The sequence below is a fragment of the Eschrichtius robustus genome, chromosome 9 (assembly GCF_028021215.1).
Source record: "Eschrichtius robustus isolate mEscRob2 chromosome 9, mEscRob2.pri, whole genome shotgun sequence".
NCBI lineage: Eukaryota > Metazoa > Chordata > Mammalia > Artiodactyla > Eschrichtiidae > Eschrichtius > Eschrichtius robustus.
In genome coordinates this window covers 15,585,952-15,611,847 of record NC_090832.1, presented here as the reverse complement: position 1 = coordinate 15,611,847, position 25,896 = coordinate 15,585,952, and the positions used below count along the sequence as shown (strand labels likewise).

At 42.4% G+C, this 25,896-nt stretch overlaps 1 protein-coding gene across 3 annotated transcripts in view; it reads left to right on the top strand.

Moving 5' to 3' along the window:
- Window positions 1–25,896, top strand: part of PLEKHG1 (pleckstrin homology and RhoGEF domain containing G1) — a 169,654-nt gene that overhangs the window by 122,158 nt on the left and 21,600 nt on the right. For 2 of the 3 annotated variants that reach the window (XM_068550883.1, XM_068550881.1), the window contains 6 exons: window positions 6,763–6,809; window positions 10,687–10,837; window positions 19,236–19,367; window positions 22,535–22,717; window positions 22,809–22,904; window positions 23,081–23,167. In XM_068550883.1, the coding sequence (XP_068406984.1) occupies window positions 6,763–6,809; window positions 10,687–10,837; window positions 19,236–19,367; window positions 22,535–22,717; window positions 22,809–22,904; window positions 23,081–23,167 (696 nt within the window). The remainder of the gene's footprint in view (window positions 1–6,762; window positions 6,810–10,686; window positions 10,838–19,235; window positions 19,368–22,534; window positions 22,718–22,808; window positions 22,905–23,080; window positions 23,168–25,896) is intronic. The other variant, XM_068550882.1, reaches the window with a different exon arrangement.

The following is a 25,896-nucleotide window of genomic DNA, read 5'->3' as shown; positions in this document are numbered from 1 at the left end:
CTAGCAGAAATTGTTTTTGCAGTAAAACTTCATAGGATTTTTGCAGTTGTGGTTTCAAATGTACAAAGGTTGAAGCAAAGTTCATGACAGTGCTTTGGGGTCAGCCCAGAGTTAGCACCTCATTCAGAATCCTGGAGTCCGGGGTGAACTTGAAGATGTCCTCCCAGCCTGGCTGGGCTCCGGGGTTGTTCCACGGGGTCATTTCTGATGATCCAATGGTTTTGAATCCAAACATAACACTCTAGGTTCTACTCAAGTGTGGTTCCTTAAAGGCAGTTGATGGGCTTGTATATAAAACACTCCTGGCTTTGTGGGTGCGAGTGTTCGTGCCCACACACTTGCACACACAATTCTTTTCACAAGCGGCCTGTGTTATAGTGAATTCTCCTGCAGGGTAGGAATTTGGAAAAGAGAAGGAAAACGAAAGAGGAAGAAATGGGTAAAAAGATATGCTGAGTATATCAAAGAAGCTGTGTTACAATCACCACAGCACATAAACAACATAGAAGCTTTTGGAAACATTGGGGCTTTTACTGCTAACTGTAATCACACGTTGATTAAAGCTGGTCCAGCGTACGCTTAGCTCTGGCCTAATTATTCACATAAAAGTTTGTTTGTGTGCCAGGTTGCCAGCTCCCAAATCTGATTTCTCGTTGTGATGTTGCCAAGTTTAATTAGAAGACTGATTATAGCGCTCCACGCTCTCGTGTGTGAGCCGGGAATCGCGAGGGAGTGTGGGGTCTGGCACAGCCTGCTTCTTACTCAGCGCCCTGAAATTTGGAAGATGTTACACTTCCGACACACAGCCAGCTGCTCGCCTCTGGGGAGGAATGGAAAATTGCTTTAATCGAGAGGCCGTTAATGAAAGAGGTAAAGCTGGCGGCTGCCCTCTGCTTTTATCTGAGTCACTGGGGCTTCCACAGAGAGTCATCTTTGACCTTGCTTTTGTGGTATGGAGAGGCGACAGCCAGAGGAGAATACAGTACTTCTTACCTGCTGCTGCCCATAGAAGAACAACAGGCGCTGTTGCTATTGAAGCCATTCTCGAGAGGGACGGGAAAAATCCTTACCAGGCAGACCCAGCTCTCTCCCAGCTGACCGTTTCTCCGCTCTTCGGACTCTGGAAACACCTGGAACAGGTTTCCTTGGTTTCCTGCCTTCACCTCCACTCTCATTTCCATCCCTCATCTTGACTGTCAGCCAGGCTGGCCCTGGGCGGAATTTAGGAGGGAGACGAAGTTTGTCTTCAGAGACCCGACCTCCCCTTAACCTCCTCCTCTCCCCTGATGCACGGCCCCCCTCCCCACTGGAGCCTTTCTCTCTCCAGTGCCAGGCACCACCACCGCTTACTGAAATTATCCTCAAGAAAGTGCTGGTATCAGACATTGGTGTAACTGGAGTGCATTCAAGTCAGTGTCACCTTACCCCTATGCTATTTACATAGTAAGCCTTTCTCATAGTGGCCTGTGAATAGTACTCAGGAATCAGTGAGTGTGTGTGTGTGTGTGTGTGTGTGTGTGTGTGTGTGTGTGTGTGAAAAGGAGAGAGGTGGGGTGGGGAGAAATTGACCTTATGGCAGAAGAAACCCTAAAATCATACAGATTTCTATACTCTGGTTATTCATTCAATAAACATTCAGATCCTCTGTGTGTTCAATTGGCCAGCCGTGCCTATTGTGTTTTGGTTCTTTCATAATTAAATGTCTCACTTTGACATCATCTCTAATTGCAACTTGAAAGAGTTGAATAACCAGAAGAAAATAGAAGAAAATATCTATTTTTGTATAATTTTTTTTGTATCATTGCCTTCTTTCTCCCTAAATACTTCTGAAAAGGACTTGTGTGCATATATCATAAGAAATAGGTGTTTAGGGAATTAACTAACTAGGAGTTACTGACTTTTGTGTAAAGCCATTATTTGAATTGTCCACAGAGCTTATAAATCTAAGATCCAATATGCATTTGCTTCTATATTAAGAATATGTCACTGATTTAAGTCAAAACTGTCTAAGGTAGGAATAGAGCCATGATGTCACAAAATGCACAGAAATTCAGTTGTGCAGAAGCCTTGAGGCTTTATTAGGGTAGGTGTGTGTAGGTCACATAGATGATGTAGTTTAAATATGTTTTCTTTGAGGCCGTCGTGTTTAAGTTTGGTATTCCATATGATCCTAAAAGTCCTTAAATTTGAGGAAATCAGCCTGCTAATTGTTCAATCCCAGGCTGAGTGCGGCAGGAGGCAGGAAAGAAGCAAGAAACTGAAAGGGTGTGAGCAAATGCAGGGAAAGGCTCTAGCTTGGTGTTAATTTCCTAGAAGACCTTGGACAAATCACTTTGCCCTTCTTATCGCTGGAGCGGGGGCGGGACACTCCAGTGCCTTCAGGAGCTAAACAGGTGAACATAATGGGCCCAGGTGGAGGCCAGAGCCATCGAGGTACTTATGTCTCAGGGACAGAAATGTTACCTGAAACTGTAGGCCCAGGGCCAGTGGATCTAATACTTTTTCAAGAGAAGCCAGAAATCAAGATATTTTTATCTTCTAACTTTTTGAATTTGGCAATTAATTTAGACTTTTTTAAAAATACTATGCTTAAAATTTTGGCAGCATACTAGGTTGGCAAGGCCATGGGGAAACAGACACTCCTGTAATTGTGGGAAAACAAAATAGACCCTGTGGAGGAGAATTTGGCTGTATCTAGCCAAATTACATCTGAATTCACCCTTTATTCTAGCAGTCCTACTTCCAGAAATCTATTCCAAAGATATAGTGAGTATACAGCATCATACAGGAGCTTGTTAGAAAGCAAATTCTCGGGCCCCACCCAAACCTACTAAAGCAGAAACTCTGGGGGTGCAACCCAGTAATCTGTGCTTTAATAAGCCCTCGAGGTAATTCTAATACTCAAGTTTGAGAATCACTGGCACAGCTTGTTTTTATTTATTCAGAAATAGGGGAGGTTATACTTATATTTAAATGTGTATGTTTAAAAAAAAATAAAAAAGGATAAACTGTAAGATTAAAAGTTGGTTCCTGATGGTGAAGGGAGGGAATAGTCTAGAATGGGAAAGATTAGAAGCCAGACTTCTTTAAATGTACATTTCCTTGGAGAGTTGACTTTGAAACCATATATCTATTTTACATAGTTATAAACCAAAGTTAATGTTTAAAACAGTCTTCAAAGCACAGGGAGATCAGCTCGGTACTTTGTGACCACCTAGAGGGGTGGGATAGGGAGGGTGGGAGGGAGGGAGTCGCAAGAGGGAAGAGATATGGGGAGATATGTATATGTATAGCTGATTCACTTTGTTTTAAAGCAGAAACTAACACACCATTGTAAAGCAATTACACTCCAATAAAGATGTTAAAAAAAATAAAATAAAATAAAAAATAAAAATTTTAAAAATTTAAAAATTAAAAAAAAAATTGAAAGCAAAATGAAACAATGAGTCTAATTGCATATCCAGTTTGTGGCATGACCACACAGAGGAAATTCCAATCAATTGAAAAATATGCTATGGACAAAATACAACAAATACATCCTTAACTGTTTTCAGTAATGATATCATATATAATGGTGTTGGTATTGTTATTCTGGAATTATTGTGTATATTGTGGGATAAAGCAAATGAATATTTACATTTGTGTCACTGAGAACTGGAATTGGCAAGAGAAAGGAAATACAGAGTAAGAATGAGGCTAATTAAAACCACTGTAGTCCTGAATCTGAATTACAAGAATTAGTATGAACTAAGCGTGTATTTTAGCTTTAAAAAAACACCATATTCCTAGCTTTGTCCACTGAAAAGGCTTAGGAATAATAATTAACCTAGTAGCAAGAGCATCCCTAAAACTCAGATTGTGGTTTCCACATACTACTTCCTACCTAAAGGAATCAGGGCTCTGCGAAGAGTGAGTGTAGGGAAGTAAATATACAAGATGGTCTGGAACATCTTGTCACATCAGAAAACAAGGAAGCTACTGGAGGCTGTAGGTCACAAATACTCAAGAAGAGGCTCCTACTGGGCAAAGATGGGATCATTTGCGCATCAGTAAAGATAACTAACTGAAAACAACTGAAAATGATGAAATATGTTTATATTCATGAAATCACAGTGATATATATAAAAAAAAAAAAAAAACCCCAAGCCCTTTGCAGGATGTTAGAGAACCGATGCATTATTTTGAAAATCAAGGAAAAGAATCAAGCATTTATCCTGCCTTTCCCATACAAACCACAAACTGCAGGGTAACCAGTCTAAGGCAGTTCCTTTTTTGGAAAGATTTTAGCTAATAAATGAAGACAGAATAGTAGAATAGAAATATCACCGTGTTGTAACCCCTCATGAATTAACAGATCTAGGCAATAATTACCAATGGTTATCTTTTTTAATAAATTTATTTTATTTATTTATTTTTGGCTGCGTTGGGTCTTCGTTCCCTCATGCAGGCTTTCTCTAGTTGTGGCGAGCGGGGGCTACTCTTCGTTGCGGTGTGTGGGCTTCTCACTGTGGTGGCTTCTCATTGCAGAGTATGGGCTCTAAGTGCGCGGGCTCAGTAGTTGTGGCTCGCGGGCTCTAAAGCGCAGGCTCAGTAGTTGTGGCGCCCAGGCTTAGTTGCTCTGCAACGTGTGGGATCCTCACAGACCAGGGCTCGAACCCGTGCCCCCTGCATTGGCAGGAGGACTCTTAACCACTGCACCATCAGGGAAGCCCACCAATGGTTATTAACATCACAGAAAGAAAGAACCAGACATCATATGCCTCCTGATTTAAGTATAGTCTAACCTATGATGTACTCGGGCCAAATTATGAAACCTAAATCTGATCAAACCTCTCCTAAACCACAAAGAGTGTGAAGGACAGGGGAACACAGTAAAGGAAGCCATAGGGATGTGATCAGCAAAACTGAGACTGTGGGAGACTCTGCAGGACAAACCATCTGGTTTTTCTTCAACTTAATTGCAAGGGGAAAATAAGAGGGGGAATTTATAGATTAGAAGGGACTTAAGAGACATCAACAATATCAAGTTGCTGTGTGTGGGTGTTATTTGGATTCCAAAGCAAACAGCAAACTATAATTTAAAAAAAAGAAAGGAGGAAATAGGAATACTGATGACAAACCCTCATGATAGTATGGAATTACTTCTTTATTTATTTTACATTTTATTGAAGTACAGTTGATTTGCAATGTTGTGTTTAATTTCTGCTGTACAGCAAAGTGTCTCAGTTATACATATATCTGTTCTTTTCATTTTCTTTTCCATTATGGTTTATCACAGGATATTGAATATTTAGTTCTCTGTGCTCTACAGCAGGACCTTTTTGTTTGTCTGTCGTATATGATGTAATAGTTTGCATCTGCTAATCCCAGCCTCTCAGTCCTTCCAATGGAATTATGTAAATATGATAATAGCATTGCGGGGATGCTTCTTTTTAAAAGTCCTCCTATTAAAGATATATACTTTTTTTTTAAACATCTTTATTGGAGCATAATTGCTTTATAATGGTGTGTTAGTTTCTGCTGTATAACAAAGTGAATCAGCTATACATATACACATATCCCCATATCTCCTCCCTCTCGTTCTCCCTCCCACCCTCCCTATCCCACCCCTCTAGGTGGACACAAAGTACTGAGCTGATCTCCCTGTGCTTTGTGGCTGCTTCCCACTAGCTACCTATTTTACGTTTGGTAGTGTATATATGTCCATGCCACTCTCTCACTTTGTCCCAGCTTACCCTTCCCCCTCCCCGTGTCCTCAAGTCCATTCTCTAGTTGGTCTGCGTCTTGATTCCCGTCCTGCCCCTAGGTTCTTCATGACCTTTTTTTTTTTTTTTTTTTTTGTAAAAGTGAAATGATATTATGTCTAGAATTTGTTGATGAGGGAACCTGGAATATGATCATAGCAAAAGGCAAGAAGCCCCCATTAGTTAGCCAAATATTTAAGCATTTGAGGCATTGCTGCCACGCTGGACGCATACAGGTGAGTAGACTTGGATCCTGCTCTCAAAAAATTTTCAGCTTCATAGGAGAGATGAGAATTCAGTAGTTCAACAGACATTATGTGCCAGATGAACACAGTGGGGCCCCCTGTTGCAGGAACTCACAGCGTAGAGTGGGAGACAGACAGACATGCAGAAAATGTCATTATCGTTCGGCAAATGCTGCGAGATGGGCTGGTATTGGGTGTTGTGAGGTCCCAGGTAGGAGCAGTGGGCTTGGCCCAAGGACTCAGGAAGTCCCCTTAGAGGAAATAAAGCCTCAGTTCAATGTCAAGTGGTGCCTAGTAGCTATCCGATGAAAAAGGTGGGAAAGACAGTGGGCGGAGAGAACTGCACACACAGGGCTTGAAAGTGTGCAGCGACTTTCTTGTGCCCTGCATATGCCTTCAACATGTTCTGACCACATGATATTTAAATTATCTACCTATATTTCTCTCTCACACTGCAAATCCCCCAGAGGACTACGAGCATCTGGGGGCAGAAACCCTACTGTCTTCCTCTTCCTATTTGCCTTCAGATTCAGCTAACACAGCGGATGCTCAATAAGTGTTTAATGGACTCAGATGAGTTCAAGTGCACGTGGATTCTAGGTATAACCCAAGGTAGATAAAAAGGCATGGATGATTGCCACAGGGGCTCAGGAGACAGGCCAGTGTGGTTACAGGAACAAATTTAAAGGTATGAGTGATATATCTTTTCTTTGTAATTGATTGTTGTTGTCTCGGCTTCTTTTGCCCATAAAATTTCTTTTGTTTCCTTGCAGAGTGAAGAGTTCCACATTTACACCCAGTATTGCACTAACTATCCGAGGTACGCCTTGTGAACGTGCAGGAATATCTGCATATTGTTTTAAGTCAGTCCGTGCAGTGTATGTGGTCGGTAGGCGTTATGTGCCTGGCGCTGCGCTGAGTACTGTGGGAAAACTGCAAACATGCTGAGAACGGACCACAGGGGTACCCAGATATTGATCCATTCAGGCTTAGGGACTCCCTAGCAGAGCCAGCACAGGGAAAAATTGTGAAAGACCTTAAAGGAGACCAAAAAGATTGTTAGGTTTCCCTCAGTGGAAAACTAAGTAAACCAATTGTGTTGGGCTAGAAGTCTTATCTATTAACCCTTTTGTATATGCGCCATGTTTTAAAGAATATGGGATGCACTGCTAATGAGTTTATATAATCTAGCTGGGGATAAAATATGTTATATTTTTGCCATATAAATTTTAGGAACTACATAAGTTTTATGGAGTTCAGAGAAAGGAAAGAACATGGTAAACTTATGTGAGAAAAGAGAACTCATCATCCCACCTGGATCATTGCTTCAGTTTTGCTCACACTGGGGGTGTCGGCAAGAGGGCCGTTTAGGGAGCAGCCTCTGGCCAATATGGCGACCATTTCAGTAAGGGAGTCAGGCCTAAGACCACAGCTCACGCTGTAGGAAATTCTTTTTTCTGCAAAGGACATTTATTGAGCACTTACTGATTTCTAAGTACTGCGCTCAATCCTGTAAATACAAAATGTGGTTGAATGTAGTTTTCCCAGGAATCTAGAGCTATTGAGGGGTTAAAGAAAAGCAGAAAACAGAGAAGACACTGACAGCACAGTGCCTGGCCCCTGACAGGTCCTCAGCAAGTGCTAGCTCATCATCGTCCCTGCCCCATCCCCACTGCGTGGATGAAATCACTGAGCCTCCAACAGGTTTATTGATTTTACATGGGTCACCTAGCTGAGAAGTGACCAAATCTGGCTGGGATTTGAACCAAAGTTGGTCCAGCCTCAAACCTCATGCTACTACATCTTTGTGAAGTTTCTGAAGCTTTGTGATTCCCCTCACCCCATATACCTTTCTACTGTCTGTTTGCCCACATGACTAGCAGGACTTGAGTTGTTATGTTAGGGATGAACTGGGAAGAGAGCTCGGGGGATTTTATCTACTCTGTAGCCAGTCTTGGTAGAGACGTGTCCCTAAGGATAAAGTGGGTGGTGGGGTCCACCTAGAAGAGAAGCCAGTAGACTGAGCCCCTTGTGTCACTGTGTTCAGGAAGAACAAGTGGGTCATTCCTGCTTGGGGGTGGCCCTGGAAAGCCAGTGTGGATTAAAAGACATGAAGCCAGAGGCTCAGGCTTACTGATGGCAAAATACTTTCCACTGGAGGATTTTCATCTCCCCCTCTAAATATTGGTCAGGATATCATGCTATGGTGATTTATTTGGTTGGGGATCAAGCATGCTTTTCTCAGGTTTCCCTAAAAACAAAACAAAACAACACCCCACATGCAGATTAGTACATTTATCCATATCCTTATCTGTAGACCCACCCACAGTTTACACAGTTTCGCTTAAGCAGTGTTGTTTCCACCTCTCTCCTGAAGATATCAGGAAATTGTAGGATGCCCCAACTAAAGCTATGGTCCTTATGCTAAAAGCCAGCGTTGCACCACACCCTAAGGCAGAGAAATCAAAGAATCAGCCCTCAACTTCTCCACAAAACTTCCTCCTGTGGGAAAGGAAAAAACATTCCAACTCTGAAGAATCAACAAAATTCTGGACCCAATTATCAGGATCTAAGATGCTAGAGGGGCTTGTTTGCAGGATTATGTCTGTGTAAATTTCATTATAAACATGTCATTTGAAGAAATATCTTCTGAATTTGCAATTTTGGAAGTTTATGTTAAGAAGAATTTTCTGACTTAGTAATAAGAACAGAGGGCACAAAATGAAGGCAGCTTTTATAAACTAGACTGCTTCAGGGTCAGGGGATAGGCACAGTCATTCGTGCAGGACATTTCTGAGAGCCTGTCCTTCATGGGGCACAAGTCCAAGCTTGGTGTACACTGGCAGGAAATCGGAACGAATATCCCTTGCCTTCTAGCAGTTTATATTGTTTTGAGAGTCAGAACTGAACCAAATGCAATAGTAAGGAAAGATCAAATCAATGAATACAAGTCAATGTAGAACCAACTCAGTCATATGTAATAGAAGCTAAAGATGCATGAGATAAAGGAGGAGTAAGTCCCAGCGAGGAGAAATCAGGACAGTTTCCAGGAGGAAGTGTTTTTTATCTTGGGTCTGGCTTTGAAGAAGGAAAGAATCGTGTTAGCAGGGAACTGCTCCCCAGGCCCTCTCAGTGAAGCAGGCACATCCGGTTCTTGCCCAATTGTGTGGTTTTCATATTCATAGAAAAAGATTTCTTCCTGTCCCCTTGCCTCCCATCAGTTTGCCCTCTGAGGCCCGAGATTTCCCACCCCCGTCTTCACAAGCCATGAGCACCAGGTGTTTCAGCCCATCTGACAATGCGTCTTTCCCCTTCGGATCCAGGCTGGTGATATTAAATGTCTCCTGCACACCTTGACAGATGTCTTTCTTCATACCAGTCACGCCCCAGTGACTTTGCTGGGAAGAGGCACAAGCCCTCCCTCTTGTCCCCAGGGAGGAGCACAGACCCGCTCAGGTCATTGTCCTCGGATGTCTCCCAGTGGCCTGAATCCGGAGTTCAGTGCTCTCAGGATTTCTTACAGGTCTTATCCTTGGGCAAGAACTCAAAACTTCAGATGGTTAGAAGGCCAGTGGGCAGCAGATTCTGACTCTAAAGAACCTTAGAAAAGTCCCTAGGTTACATGATGAAGAATAGTTTTGAAATCTTAAGGGAAAAATAAAACCATTTGAACAGATACTTCTCCAAGCAATCAGCCACAAAAGGGATTCTGATCGCTTAATTAGGAGACCTCCGTCCATGTCACTTCCTTCCAAGGAGTTTTATTTTGTTGTTTGGCTCTGGTTTTCTAAATTAATTCTGAAAACATATTACTGACTTGGGGAGAAAGGGGCTGAAATTACTTCCACCTGCTTCCTTCTAAGTTATGAGACCATAAGATTTTAATTTACGTGTGTATGCGCAACTATACAAGCCCACCAGCTTGCTTTATGTATAAGATATGAGCATTGTTTCAACCATCCCTCTAGGATGTTTGGGGGCTGTACTTATTGCCTCTAGGGGAGCTGAGGTGGAGGAAGAATTCCGACCTACTTTTCTAATATGCTCTGTAAGGCACGCTCCTTAAGGACCAAGGTTATCCAACTGTTTCAAAAGCTGAATTTAGAACGAGGAGAGACACTTGGCGTGGAAAGAAGGATCTGTTCAGAGATTCTCAAAGGAAAGTTCCTCGGGGGATGAGGTCTCCAAAGACCTGCACATAATGTCACGCACTTTGTGCATTTATTTAAAGGCAACCGGCAGAGGTGGTGGCAAATGTCCGGCACGGGGCTGGATCTACTGGGAAGAAGGCACTCCTTTTGTTTAGTACAAAGGTGCCCACTCCTTGCAATCTAACTTGAAAACTGAATACAGATGTGTATTTGAGCACTGCACAAAGATGCCCAGATGGGGCATAATTAGGGGCTAACTTCCAATTTAAATCCCTTCGCAAAGCCCCGTGTCCTGGCAGGACAGCATCTCCCTGGAGGAAGGAGCTTGCTGCTTAGCTGCCATGTGTCCATGTTTTACTACCTTCTTATAGTGTCTTTTTCTAATTCACCCACCCAGAGGGACACCTTTTCTTAACCTGCCCAGAAGCATTCTAGCTTCTCTAGCTCTTACCTGTTTTAAGGTATCAGCACACTCCGGCATTTAAAACTTGAATACTCGTGTTAAGCGTTACAATTTAGATTTTAAAACATTTCTTCTTCTTGCAGATCCGTGGCTGTGCTAACAGAGTGCATGAGGAACAAGATGCTGGCCAAATTCTTCAGGGAACGTCAGGAAACATTGAAACACTCACTGCCTCTGGGGTCCTATCTCTTGAAACCAGTTCAGCGGATTCTCAAGTATCATCTCCTTTTGCATGTAAGTTTCTGCCTGCGCTTGAAGGACTTTCTAGGTGATGGGGATTTTGTGTGTATATGTTAAGTTTAGGAGAAAAAAAAAAATCAGAAAAAGCTGTGGACATATGGAAACATTTTCCACACTCATACTTTACAACTGACTAATCTGCTTTGAGGAATTAGAGATATTTATATTCTAGGCCTGCAACCTCATTGACAACAGCCAAGTAAAAAGATTCATTTTAGCTCTGATGGTGATAGGGCTTAGGAGTGACAGTTTCAGGCAGAGAGCTATCATTCATGAACAACAGATCTTTTTGTTATGTTTTATTTTATTTCCATGAGCCCGGATTCAGTAGGCAGTTGGGAGGGAGAGCTGTTTGTCATAGATTGGCTTGTGTAGGGGCAACGAGAAGGGGCTGAAAGGGGAGAAGACAGATGAGCAGCATAATGAGTGATCTTCGAGCTGGGCTTCCCATCACTTCGGGGTCTGTTTTCTTTACATCATTTCCCATTATTTGTAAAAAACTCAAGGAGACCTTAGAAACAAAAGTAGACATAGCTCTCATACATTCTCATTTCTTATCCTCTAAGGAAGCTGATAAAAATGGGAAATAGTGTTCTTGAAAGTAATTTCATTCTATAATTAGGATTTCCTTTGCAACTTGAGAAAGACAGGATAGCAGAGAGGTTGGGAGCAGGGCTCTGGGACAAGACTGCCCGGGTTCAAATCCTGTAAATTTCCCACGTTCGCGGTGCCTCGCAGGCGGTCAATAAAAATGAGCTATTATTTTTTTTTTTATTATTTTTAATACTGCATTAAAAATCTTTTTTAAAAAAGATTTAAATCCAGAGCTCCTATATATATCAGCATGTCTGCAATTTACATGTATCGCTTTTTAAATGATTCCAGGTTTCTAACTTGCATAAGCATCCCAAGGTTGCTCAGTTCACATGCATTTAAAATTTTAAGAACTCTTTATGATCCAGCTTTACCAGAAATTTCTCAGCTTTGTCTTTTTGCCTGCCTGGCTCATCTTGGGAGAATCTTGCATCCTGTGAAGCCACATCAGGGATATTAATTTAACTGTTCAATTGGTTTTAATGACCTCTAAATTTAGTGGGATTAATTTACTAAATCAGTGTCCAAATAATTCTTTAAAAAATACTAGCTTTCCCAGGATAGATCTTTGCTGGACTCTGCTAATATGGCATCTAAAACTAGTATGTCCCAGTAATCTCTATTTATGGCTTTCTAGACAGTAAGTCAATCAAAAGAAAAGCCTCGGACCTCCGTTACATAAGCATGTCAGATATAACAAGTCAAGATTCTTACAAAAAGTTAACTGCTAGGAAGAACAGCCCTTACCCTCTAAATTAAAAGCTGGTGTCTTAGTTCATGCTGCTATAACAAAATACCATAGACTGGGTGGCTTAGACAACAAACATTTATTTCTCACAGTTCTGGAGACTGAAATCCAAGATCAAGGGGCAGCATGGTTGAGTTCTGGGTTGCACACTGCCTTCTTCTCCTCATTTCCTCACATGGTGGAAAGAGGCAAGACTGCTCTCTGGGGTCTCTTTTATGAGGGCACTTACACCATTCACGAGGGCTCCACCCTCATGGCCTAACCACCTCCAAAGGCCCTACCTCCTAATACCAGCACATTAGAGGTTAGGATTTCAACATATGAATTTGTGGAGGGCACAAACATTCAGTTCATAACAGCTGATAGTGAAGATAAAAGGGAAGGACAGTGGTTAGATTAATTTAAAACTAATTGCCTGGAGTATTTTTGCTTTTATAGTTGGTTTAGAGTGTTCCTTCTATATCATGCACATCACTTCAAAGTTGTGTAGCCACCCGTGAAAATCCCCACAGAAACACACTCAGTACTTCTGAGTCTGTCTATCGATGAACAGGATTGCCTCTCAGACTAAAAGAAGAAATGATTTTTTTTTTAAAGTTTTCTCTTGATCTTGAACTTACCTGGGAGTTGTTAGTTTCGTGATACAGTTTCATAGGACCTTTCTAACAGCTGAGTCTGAGTACAGAAAGAAAATGTAAATTCCTTTCCAGTTTCTAGCTGGATGGAAAATTTGAGGATTCAGTAAAAGTAAACAAAGTGTGACTAAAAACAAGGGAACTAATCTTCATAATTTATACCATAAGATTCAACCTCCGCCCTTGAGCTTAACATCTCTGCATGATAAGTGTCATAGGAACAGTCCAATTGACTATAATATCTTCTTACTCTTTTAGATACTTACATTGGAATTTAGATACTTAAAACTTATTGTTGCTCTTTGAAGATGATACAGCTTCAATTAAATAAGCATTTATTTACCACCCAGCTCTCTGGTGGGCACTGTTGAGAAGATAAAGGACTAAAGGAACTATGCAATAGTCCCTATCCTTAGACTCATAGGAGTCTAGGGACATGTGTCTTATGTACTTAAAAGAATTAGATTATAATCGTGTCCCCTTCTCATCTCCCTGGGATTGTGGAACTCCAGGGCTCAGATAAGTGCTGGTGTTACATCCCTCTGACCATCAGAGAGTGAATACTTGAACCATGAGATATCTCTCAGCACTCTGAAGGATTATCTTTAGTGAATTTCATGAACTAGTGAAAGGCTTTAAAGGCTTTAAAGCCTTGACTACATGATGACTACATGATGACTACAAGACTAAATGTCTTGCTGTATAGGTATTTTTTTAAATATAATGTTCACTGTTTTTTGTTTTGAGGCCATTACATATTAAACCCTGTGTGTTAGTTTTGCTTCCTCTGGGAGAAAAAAAAAATTATGTTTCCTATGTAGTAAGAGTGAGAACCATATTACTGAGAACTGTACTACATTGGCCACCAGGAAGTTCAGAAATCAACTATAATATCAACTCTCTTATCTATTACAATCACTCTCATATCTCTGTGAGACTTAATGGCCTGTATACTTGTTTTGTTTCATCCTCCTTTTCAAATTCCTCCTTGTGCAATTCTCATGGACTTCTATTTTTCCTAGCTCCATTCTTATTCGTATCTTACCATTTTGTTGTGGGTATTTCTGGTAGTTATCTCAGAATCTTTTTTTTTTTTTTCTTTTTTTTTTTTTTTTTTTAGTATTAGTTGTTTTGTTTGTTTTTTTATACTGCAGGTTCTTATTAGGCATCAGTTTTATACACATCAGTGTATACATGTCAATCCCAATCGCCCAATTCAGCACACCACCATCCCCACCTCACCGCAGTTTTCCCCCCTTGGTGTCCATATGTCCATTCTCTACATCTGTGTCTCAACTTCTGCCCTGCAAACTGGCTCATCTGTACCATTTTTCTAGGTTCCACATACATGCATTAATATACGATATTTGTTTTTCTCTTTCTGACTTACTTCACTCTGTATGACAGTCTCTAGATCCATCCACGTCTCAACAAATGACTCAATTTCGTTCCTTTTTATGGCTGAGTAATATTCCATTGTATATATGTACCACAACTTCTTTATCCATTCGTCTGCTGATGGGCATTTAGGTTGCTTCCATGACCTGGCTATTGTAAATAGTGCTGCAATGAACATTCGGGTGCATGTGTCTTTTTGAATTACGGTTTTCTCTGGGTATATGCCCAGTAGTGGGATTGCTGGGTCATATGGTAATTCTATTTTTAGTTTTTTAAGGAACCTCCATATTGTTCTCCATAGTGGCTGTATCAATTTACATTCCCACCAACAGTGCAAGAGGGTTCCCTTTCCTCCACACCCTCTCCAGCATTTGTTGTTTGTAGATTTTCTGATGATGCCCATTCTAACAGGAGTGAGGTGATACCTCATTGTAGTTTTGATTTGCATTTCTCTAATAATTAGTGATGTTGAGCAGCTTTTCATGTGCTTCGTGGCCGTCTGTATGTCTTCTTTGGAGAAATGTCTATTTAGATCTTCTGCCCATTTTTGGATTGGGGTGTTTGTTTCTTTGATATTGAGCTGAATGAGCTGATTATATATTTTGGAGATTAATCCTTTGTCCGTTGATTCATTTGCAAATATTTACTCCCATTCTGAGGGTTGTCTTTTCGTCTTGTTTATGGTTTCCTTTGCTGTGCAAAAGCTTTGAAGTTTCATTAGGTCCCACTTGTTTATTTTTGTTTTTATTTCCATTACTCTAGGAGGTGGATCAAAAAAGATCTTGCTGTGATTTATGTCAAAGAGTGTTCTTCCTATGTTTTCCTCTAAGAGTTTTATAGTGTCCAGTCTTATATTTAGGTCTCTAATCCATTTTGAGTTTATTTTTGTGTATGGTGTTAGGGAGTATTCTAATTTCATTCTTTTACATGTAGCTGTCCAGTTTTCCCAGCACCACTTATTGAAGAGACTGTCTTTTCTCCATTGTATATCTTTGCCTCCTTTGTCATAGATTAGTTGACCATAGGTGCATGGGTTAATCTCTGGGCTTTCTATCTTGTTCCATTGATCTATGTTTCTGTTTTTGTGCCAGTACCATATTGTCTTGATTACTGTAGCTTTGTAGTATAGTCTGAAGTCAGGGAGTCTGATTCCTCCAGCTCCATTTTTTTGCCTCAAGACTGCTTTGGCTATTCGGGGTCTTTTGTGTCTCCATACAAATTTTAAGATGATTTGTTCTAGCTCTGTAAAAAATGCCATTGGTAATTTGATAGGGATTGCATTGAATCTGTAGATTGCTTTGAGTAGTATACTCATTTTCACAATGTTGATTCTTCCAATCCAAGAACATGGTATATCTCTCCATCTGTTGGTATCATCTTTAATTTCTCTCATCAGTGTCTTATAGTTTTCTGCATACAGGTCTTTTGTCTCCCTAGGTAGGTTTATTCCTAGGTATTTTATTCTTTTTGTTGCAATGGTAAATGGGAGTGTTTCCTTAATTTCCCTTTCAGATTTTTCATCATTAGTGTATAGGAATGCAAGAGATTTCTGTGCATTAATTTTGTATCCTGCAACTTTACCATAGTCATTAATTAGCTCTAGCAGTTTTCTGGTGGCAGTTTTAGGATTCTCTATGTATAGTATCATGTCATCTGCAAACAGTGACAGTTTTACTTCTTCTTTTCCAATTTGTATTCCTTTTATTTCTTTTTCTTCTCTGATTGCCGTGGCTAGGACTTCCAGAACTATGTTGAATAATAGTGGTGAGAGTGGACATCCTTGTCTCGTTCCTGATCTTAGAGGAAATGCTTTCAGTTTTTCACCATTGAGAATGATGTTTGCTGTGGGTTTGTCATATATGGCCTTTATTATGTTGAGGTAGGTTCCCTCTATGCCCACTTTCTGGAGAGTTTTTATCATAAATGGGTGTTGAATTTTGTCAAAAGCTTTTTCTGCATCTATTGAGATGATCATATGGTTTTTATTCTTCAATTTGTTAATATGGTGTATCACATTGATTGATTTGCGTATATTGAAGAATCCTTGCATCCCTGGGATAAATCCCACTTGATCGTGGTGTATGATCCTTTTAATGTGTTGTTGGATTCTGTTTGCTAGTATTTTGTTGAGGATTTTTGCATCTATATTCATCAGTGATATTGGTCTGTAATTTTCTTTTTTTGTAGTGTCTTTGTCTGGTTTTGGTATCAGGGTGATGGTGGCCTCATAGAATGAGTTTGGGAGTGTTCCTTCCTCTGCAATTTTTTGGAAGAGTTTGAGAAGGATGGGTGTTAGCTCTTCTCTAAATGTTTGATAGAATTCACCTGTGAAGCCATCTGGTCCTGGACTTTTCTTTGTTGGAAGATTTTTAATCACAGTTTCAATTTCATTACTTGTGATTGGTCTGTTCATATTTTCTGTTTCTTCCTGATTCAGTCTTGGAAGGTTATACCTTTCTAAGAATTTGTCCATTTCTTCAAGGTTGTCCATTTTATTGGCATAAAGTTGCTTGTAGTAGTCTCTTAGGATGCTTTGTATTTCTGCGGTGTCTGTTGTAACTTCTCCTTTTTCATTTCTGATTTTATTGATTTGAGTCCTCTCCCTCTTTTTCTTGATGAGTCTGGCTAATGGCTTATCAATTTTGTTTATCTTCTCAAAGAACCAACTTTTAGTTTTATTGATCTTTGCTATTGTTTTCTTTGTTTCTATTTCATTTATTTCTGCTCTGATCTTTATGATTTCTTTCCTTCTGCTAACTTTGGGTTTTGTTTGTTCTTCTTTCTCTAGTTTCTTTAGGTGTAAGGTTAGATTGTTTACTTGAGATTTTTCTTGTTTCTTTAGGTAGGCTTGTATAGCTATAAACTTCCCTCTTAGAACCGCTTTTGATGCATCCCATAGGTTTTGTGTCGTCGTGTTTTCATTGTCATTTGTCTCTAGGTATTTTTTTATTTCCTCTTTGATTTCTTCAGTGATCTCTTGGTTATTTAGTAACGTATTGTTTAGCCTCCATGTGTTTGTCTTTTTTACGTTTTTTTCCCTGTAATTCATTTCTAATCTCATCGCGTTGTGGTCAGAAAAGATGCTTGATATGATTTCAATTTTCTTAAATTTACTGAGGCTTGATTTGTGACCCAAGATGTGATCTATCCTGGAGAATGTTCCGTGCGCACTTGAGAAGAACGTGTAATCTGCTGTTTTTGGATGGAATGTCCTATATATATCAATTAAATCTATCTGGTCTATTGTGTCATTTAAAGCTTCTGTTTCCTTATTTATTTTCATTTTGGATGATCTGTCCATTGGTGTAAGTGAAGTGTTAAAGTCCCCCACTATTACTGTGTTACTGTCGATTTCCTCTTTTATAGCTGTTAGCAGTTGCCTTATGTATTGAGGTGCTCCTATGTTGGGTGCATATATATTTATAATTGTTATATCTTCTTCTTGGATTGATCCCTGGATCATTATGTAGTGTCCTTCCTTGTCTCTTGTAACATTCTTTATTTTAAAGTCTATTTTATCTGATATGAGTATAGCTACTCCAGCTTTCTTTTGATTTCCATTTGCATGGAATATCTTTTTCCATCCCCTCACTTTCAGTCTGTATGTGTCCCTAGGTCTAAAGTGGGTCTCTTGTAGACAGCATATATATGGGTCTTGTTTTTGTATCCATTCAGCCAGTCTATGTCTTTTGGTTGGGGCATTTAATCCATTCACGTTTAAGGTAATTATCGATATGTATGTTCCTATGACCATTTTCTTAGTTGTTTTGGGTTTTTTTTTTAGGTCCTTTTCTTCTGTTGTGTTTCCCACTTAGAGAAGTTCCTTTAGCATTTGTTGTAGAGCTGGTTTGGTGGTGCTGAATTCTCTTAGCTTTTGCTTGTCTGTAAAGCTTTTGATTTCTCCATCAAATCTAAATGAGATCCTTGCCGGGTAGAGTAATCTTGGTTGTAGGTTCTTCCCTTTCATCACTTTAAGTATATCATGCCACTCCCTTCTGGCTTGCAGAGTTTCTGCTGAGAAATCAGCTGTTACCCTTATGGGAGTTCCCTTGTATGTTATTTGTCGTTTTTCCCTTGCTGCTTTCAATAATTTTTCTTTGTCTTTAATTTTTGCCACTTTGATTACTATGTGTCTCGGCGTGTTTCTCCTTGGGTTTATTCTGTATGGGACTCTCTGCGCTTCCTGGACTTGGGTGGCTATTTCCTTTCCCATGTTAGGGAAGTTTTCGACTATAATCTCTTCAAATATTTTCTCGGGTCCTTTCTCTCTCTCTTCTCCTTCTGGGACCCCTATAATGCGAATGTTGTTGCGTTTAATGTTGTCCCAGAGGTCTCTTAGGCTGTCTTCATTTCTTTTCATTCTTTTTTCTTTAGTCTGTTCTGCAGCAGTGAATTCCACCATTCTGTCTTCCAGGTCACTTATCCGTTCTTCTGCCTCAGTTATTCTGCTATTGATTCCTTCTAGTGTAGTTTTCATTTCAGTTATTGTATTGGTCATCTCTGTTTGTTTGTTCTTTAATTCTTCTAGGTCTTTGTTAATCATTTCTTGCATCTTCTCAATCTTTGCCTCCATTCTTATTCCGAGGTCCTGGATCATCTTCACTATCATTATTCTGAATTCTTTTTCTGGAAGGTTGCCTATCTCCACTTCATTTAGTTGTTTTTCTGGGGGTTTTTTCTTGTTCCTTCATCTGGTACATAGCCCTCTGCCTTTTCATCTTCTCTATCTTTCTGTAACTGTGGTTTTTGGTCCACAGGCTGCAGGATTGTAGTTTTTCTTGCTTCTGTTGTCTGCCCTCTGGTGGTTGAGGCTATCTAAGAGGCTTGATGGGAGGCTCTGGTGGTGGGTAGAGCTGACTGTTGCTGTCTATCTCAGAATCTTAAGGAAAGATGATAGTGTGTAAATAAGCAAAAATAAAATGATAAACTAATCACAGAAGTGCCTTTTGTTTCATTGAGTATATAAGAAAAAAATTTTGAAAATAACTAGGGTTGGGTGTTTTGGTTTTTTTTAAAGGAAATAGAAAATCACCTTGACAAGGACACAGAAGGCTACGATGTGGTGCTTGATGCTATAGACACGATGCAGCGAGTAGCCTGGCACATCAACGACATGAAGCGGAAGCATGAACACGCCGTCCGGTTACAGGTGAGGCCTCAGGATGGCAGTGCCTGGTGGGGCTGCGGCCCTATGACTTGTTATCATTTCCCAAATCAGATATTAAGGCGGTTCAGTGTTGCACATCATTCATGGTCTTCATCATAGATCTCCTTGAGAAAACATCAGGACATCGATAATACCAATCATTGTTTACTGGCTATTAAAGAGACAGGTACATTGTAACGTTCAAACTAATAGTTCGCTCGTAGCCCCTTCCGTGACCCAAATTAGAAATTTGAGTCTCCCAAGGCCTTATTTTGTATTAATTACCAATAAGCAATTCTTGCTGAAAGCAACTCTCTCCAAACTGCTTTTTGTTTTTTGTTTTTATAAATTTATTTACTTTGGGCTGTGTTGGGTCTTCGTTGCTGCACGCGGGCTTTCTCTAGTTGCGACGAGCGGGGGCTGCTCTTCGTTGTGGTGCGCGGGCTTCTCGTTGCGGTGGCTTCTCTTGTTGCGGAGCACGGGCTCTAGGCACGTGGGCTTCAGTAGTTGTGGCTCACGGGCTCTAGAGCACAGGCTCAGTAGTTGAGGCACACGGGCTTAGTTGCTCCGCAGCACGTGGGATCCTCCTGGACCAGGGCTCGAACCCGTGTTCCCTGCATTGGCAGGCGGATTCTTAACCACTGCGCCACCAGGGAAGCCCTCCAAACTGTTTAAAGGGGTTTTAAGCCTCTGTTCCTCTCTCACTAGTTCATGCAAAATCATGAGGTGGCGAACATGTGGTGATGAGACAGGGGACTCAGAGGAAGGAGAGCTAAGTCTGGAACCAGGTCCTTGGCAGTTTCACTGGGGAGGAGACTTCAGCACTGCATTTTAGATTCCTCACTTTTAAAATAAGACACGTTTACTAAGGTCCCTTCCATTATCCACATTTTGAGCCCTAAATTCCTGGGAACTTCGGATAGATGCTAAGTTGGCGATCATGTCCTGGGCATCTCAAAAGATGCACTATTGGGCTTCCCTGGTGGCGCAGTGGTTGAGAATCTGCCTGCTAATGCAGGGGACACGGGTTCGAGCCCAGGTCTGGGAAGATCCCACATGCCGAGGGGCAACTGGGCCCGTGTGCCACAACTACTGAGCCTGCGCGTCTGGAGCCTGTGCTCCGCAACAAGAGAGGCCGCGACAGTGAGAGGCCCGCGCACCGCGATGAAGAGTGGCCCCCGCTTGCCGCAACTAGAGAAAGCCCTCGCACAGAAACGAAGACCCAACACAGCCAAAAATAAATAAATAAAAAATTTTTTAAAAAAAAGCATTGCCTTGCTTTAAAAAAAAAAAAAAAAAAAAAAAAGATGCACTATTTAAAAACAAAAGGTCGTGTGGGCCCAGAGGCTAGTCCTAAGCTCCTTGCTGTCCCTGGAGTAAAAGCAAAGCCCAGGGTGACTCCATGCTATGCAGAGCACCTACATCCGACTCAGAAGGGAAAAGAGCTACGCTCTTCAGGCCATACCTCCAAACGAAACTCAAGGTTTCGGGACTTCTGTGGTGGCACAGTGGTTAGGAATCCACCTGCCAATGCAGGAGACACGGGTTCGAGCCCTGGTCTGGGAAGATCCCACATGCCGTGGAGCAGCTAAGCCCGCGTGCCACAACTACTGAAGCCCGCGCGCCTAGAGCCCGTGTTCCACAACAAGAGAAGCCACCGCAATGAGAAGCCCGTGCACCGCAATGAAGAGTATCCCCCGCTCGCCGCAACTAGAGAAAGCCTGTGCGCAGCAGTGAAGACCCAATGCAGCCAAAAAAAAAAAAAAAAAAAAAAAAAACTCTAGGTTTCACCTATAGGCAGCCAGAGTGTGATACGATGCAACTGACTATCAAAAATCAAAGGAAGATGACATTCTTTTTATTTTTTTTATTCATTTATTTTTGGCTGCGTTGGGTCTTTGTTGCTGCGCATGGGCTTTCTCTAGTTGCAGCGAGCGGGGCCTACCCTTCGTTGCGGTGCACGGGCTTCTCATTGCGGTGGCTTCTCTTGTTGCGGAGCACAGGCTCTAGGCACGTGGGCTTCAGTAGCTGTGGCACATGGGCTCAGTAGTTGTGGCTCGTGGGCTCTGGAACACAGGCTCAGTAGTTGTGGCACACGGGCTTAGTTGCTCTGCGGCATGTGGGATCTCCCCGGACCAGGGCTCGAACCCGTGTCCCTGGCACTGGCAGGCAGATTCTTAACCACTGCACCACCAGGGAAGTCCAAAGGAAGATGACATTCTAATCTTCCAGGCCGTATCTGCTTTGTGTAGCAGTAAGAAAGGTTTTACACTTCACCATTCAAGTGTTTTGTGGACATAACGTCAGACATAATGTCTGTTAGATATTCGGAAATGGCTAAATGACTGGTTTTTCATAGCTTAAGAGTCTGTCTAGCAGTCTGAAGACACCACTAAATCAGGCTCTGGCTCAGACTTACCTCCATTTCTATCCATTTCTACCTTCAACCAATGAAGTTTTGGGTGGTTTTATGGGCTGCTTAATTAAGTGCTGTTTGTGAATGTTTTCACTTTTCCAAAATAACAACATCAGCTTCCTTTAAAAACGTTGATAGGGATGTACAATAAATCCTAAAGAAACTTCAAAGTCATGCTATCTCTATTTATGAAGTTCCATTAAAAACACAGTGGTGAAGAAACATTCATTTCCTTTCCCCAGATGAATGGGACTAATATCCCTAAATTTCTGAGAAGATGTATCTTGTGTGATTTTCCTCAGGCTTTCATTATGCGTTACTTATATGTGGTGTGAGTTCAATTTCTGGAAAGAGGTTTTTCAAGTCCGTAGCTCTGAAGGTGTTCGTCCAGAGAATGGGGGTGAGCACATCATGAGAAGGATGGCTGAGAGGGCCACACACCAGCAGCCTCTTTACCTGGCTTTTGAAAGACAATTCCACTGCCTTAGTAGAGGGATTATGGAGGGATGGAAAGAAGTAATTGGCAACTCGTCAATTAACAGCTGGATTCATTTCTGTTAACCCTTAAGTGACACCAGCCGTAAGTGCAGATTTATGTCACGGAGAGCAGACACATCAGACACCACGCAGGGCCCTTAGACCCTGTCGCAGGTATTTAGACATCATTCTTGAGGCTCAACAAGTGGGCCCCTGTGTCCTCGCCGTCTTGCCTTCCCAGCTCCTGTTTAATCACAGGGAACGTTCACTGTTTCAGGAGATACAGAGTTTGCTCACCAACTGGAAGGGGCCAGACCTGACCAGCTACGGGGAGCTAGTTCTCGAGGGGACCTTCCGCCTCCAGCGGGCCAAGAATGAGCGGACGCTCTTCCTCTTTGACAAGCTGCTTCTCATCACCAAGAAGAGAGACGACACGTTTACGTACAAAGCTCACATCCTGGTAGGTCCGAATAGAGGTCCCGGGCGAGGACTGGGGGCGCTGGTTCCATCCTCTTGCGAGCCTGCCTCCCCCTCTCTGCCCGCCCCTCCAGTGCGGCAACCTCATGCTGGTGGAAGTGATCCCGAAGGAGCCCCTCAGCTTCAGCGTCTTCCACTACCAGAACCCCAAGCTGCAGCACACCGTTCAGGTACCAGCACTCCCTCACCTCCCCGCGCAACTCCTCACCCTTGTGCGTCATGCCCGGAGGCCTTTGCAGGGCTTTCTGGCCACCCCACGTGTGTCCCATCCAGTCAGAGGGTCTTAGGAGTGTCTGCGTCTTGTGACTGGTGGGGTTGCATGACTGTCCACATCTCCTCCTGGTAGGCGAAGTCGCAGCAAGACAAACGCCTGTGGGTTCTGCACCTGAAGAGGCTGATCCTGGAGAATCATGCGGCGAAGATTCCAGCTAAGGTAAGACCATGAGGGCAACAAACAGTAAAACTGAAAGGAATTCAAGTCCCAGAAAGACAGCCTGGCGGCAGTAAATGTGCATCTTCAAAATTAAGACAGTTGAGAGATAGGCTACATAAGGATCAACCGAACCAGCCATTGGTACTGAAAAGATTCATATGTAGGGAGACTCGGTGGAGAGTTTTTGGTTTGTTGTTGTTGTTCCTTTTGAGGCTTGAAAGAAGAAAAATAAGGAAAAGACTGTAAGGGAATTTCTAGAGAACTAGTAGAAAATAAAGGCAGTTATGAGAATTATTCAAAGGTGTGCTAAGCACCTAGGGTGAATAAAGCTGGCTTAGGCTCTGTGGGAAGCAAGACCCAGACTCAGCCGTAAAGGAATTTGCAGACCAGGGAGCTGGTCATATAAATGATATGATGAATTAATAGAGGTGTAAGCCAAGTATTGTGGAAGAATAAAGTGTTCGATTTTACAGTAGAGTGAGGAGAGGAAGGAAAATGCCTGTTTCCTCAGTCTTGAAGGATGAGGAATTTTTTTATTAAGTGGGGGAAGAGAAAAAGGGAAACCAAGCTGAGAGAACAGCATAAACAAAAAACAAGGAGGTGTGAACAGGGGCCCTGTGTTCACAGCACACAGAGTGTGCCCGCACAGAAAGGTCGAGTCCTCAGGAGATGGAGTAGGACGTAAGACTAGAAAAGTGGAAAGCAGTCATCCGGCCTTGGAAGGGCTTTGAACACAAACACTGAGGACCCCGGGTTTTCGTGGTGGGAAACTACTGAAGGCTTTGGAGGAAGTGGGTGGCATGGTCCGCGCTGTGCTCTGAGAGTGTAACTTTGGGGACAGTGTGACGGTTCAGCTGGTGGCGTGTGAGTGACAGCAGGAGAAGAATTAGCCGGCTTCCACAGTGGCCTAGAAGAGAGACGAGGGGCACTGCCAGTGAGCATAAGAGAGGGGGGAGAGGCAGAGCCCATCGTGGAAGCAGAGGGAACAGGATTTTGCCCACCACGTGCATGAGGAGAGGGAGAAATAAAAGTCAAGGATGAGTCAGGAGTTGGGCCAAGAGGATGGTGGTGTGAGTTCCAAGACAGGCTGCCCAGGGGAGGGACCGATTGGATGGGCCTAAGAGGGAACAGCAGGGACACGTGTACTGGGGCGGCTGCAGGGAGAGATGCAGGTCTCTCCGCACAGCCAGTCACCGAAGCCCCGAGATTTGATAGGAGGACCCACACAAACATGTACAGGAAAGATGGACCCCCGGGAATCCCAACATCTAAGTGACCAGCAAGGGTTGGGGGATTTGCAGAAGAACCAAAGGAAGAGCAGCCAAATGAGGCAGTAAGAAAACCGAAGGAGAAAATTGTGGTAACAAAGGAAGGAATGTCACTGAGAAAGAGTGGAGTAACCATCTCAAAGCCTGCAGAGATGAAGACAGATTCAAACAGAAAAGCAGATATTAGATTTGGCAACTAAGAGATAAGGGAGAGAGGGCACTGGGTTGACAAGAAAGGGAGAAATAAGGAACAGACTGGGTGTAGCCTTCTTTGTTAAACAAAGTTCAGAAGAGACAAACGGTGGTAGTTTGAGGGGAGGTAAGATCAAAGCAAGACGCTTTGCCCTCATGAAGAATATTGTGCACATGTAGGCTAAGGGGACAGGGAAAGGGAACAGGAGACAGTAAAGATAAGAGGTGGAACACCCCTTGGAATGTGACCCAGGGAGATGGCAGAATACGATCATCCTTAACCCCCAAATTTCGGGGATGGGGGCGTGTACTGTAAATATAGTCTAATAAAAACATTAGAGTGTGAACTTGATGCTGGAAGCTCAAAACTTCTTATTTACTGAAAAAGTATGCAAGAACGGCTAATGCATGCCTCCATATGTTTGCAATATGGCTTTTGAAAACATTTAAAGAATAGAAGTAATCCCATTGGTCTTAGGAACCAAAAAATTGGTGCAGCTCCAAATAAAAGTAATAAATCTATTCGCCTCTTCTACAATCATTACACTATTTATATTCACTTTACCAGTAGGTATAGGGGTTAGTCTTGGAAAGGGTCAGAAACATCTTCCCTGAGCTGGGGGAGAAGAAAAATGAGAAAGGATAAACTTTGAGGTGGACTTGAGGGAACTTAAAGTGTTTGCCTTCACTGAAGTCGGTGGTAACGGCATCTACTGGGTGAGTGAAGCAAAGATGGGGCTGGATGTCCGAGGGAAAGTGGAGGGGTTCAGAACACGTGCTAAAGAACACAGGCTAGGGACTTCCCTGGTGGCACAGTGGCTAAGAATCCGCCTGCCATTGCAGGGGACACGGGCTCGATCCCTGGTCCAGGAAGATCCCACATGCCACGGAGCAACTAAGCCCGTGCGCCACAACTACTGAGCCTGCGCTCTAGAGCCTGTGAGCCACAACTACTGAGCCCACGAGCCACAACTACTGAAGCCCACGTGCCTAGAGCCCATACTCCACATAAAGAGAAGCCACTGCAATGAGAAGCCTGCACACCGCAACGAAGAGTAGCCCCCACTCGCCGCATCTAGAGAAAGCCCGTGCGCAGCAACGAAGACCCAATTCAGCCAAAAATAAATAACTTAAAAAAAAAACCACGAAAACTAAAAATAAATAAATAAGGAACACAGGCTAGCGAGTCAGCAGGGATGACTACAGTAATCTGTGAAAGGATCCTAGGCCCACTGAAGCTGGCCACCATGAATGTGTGTGATGATTCAG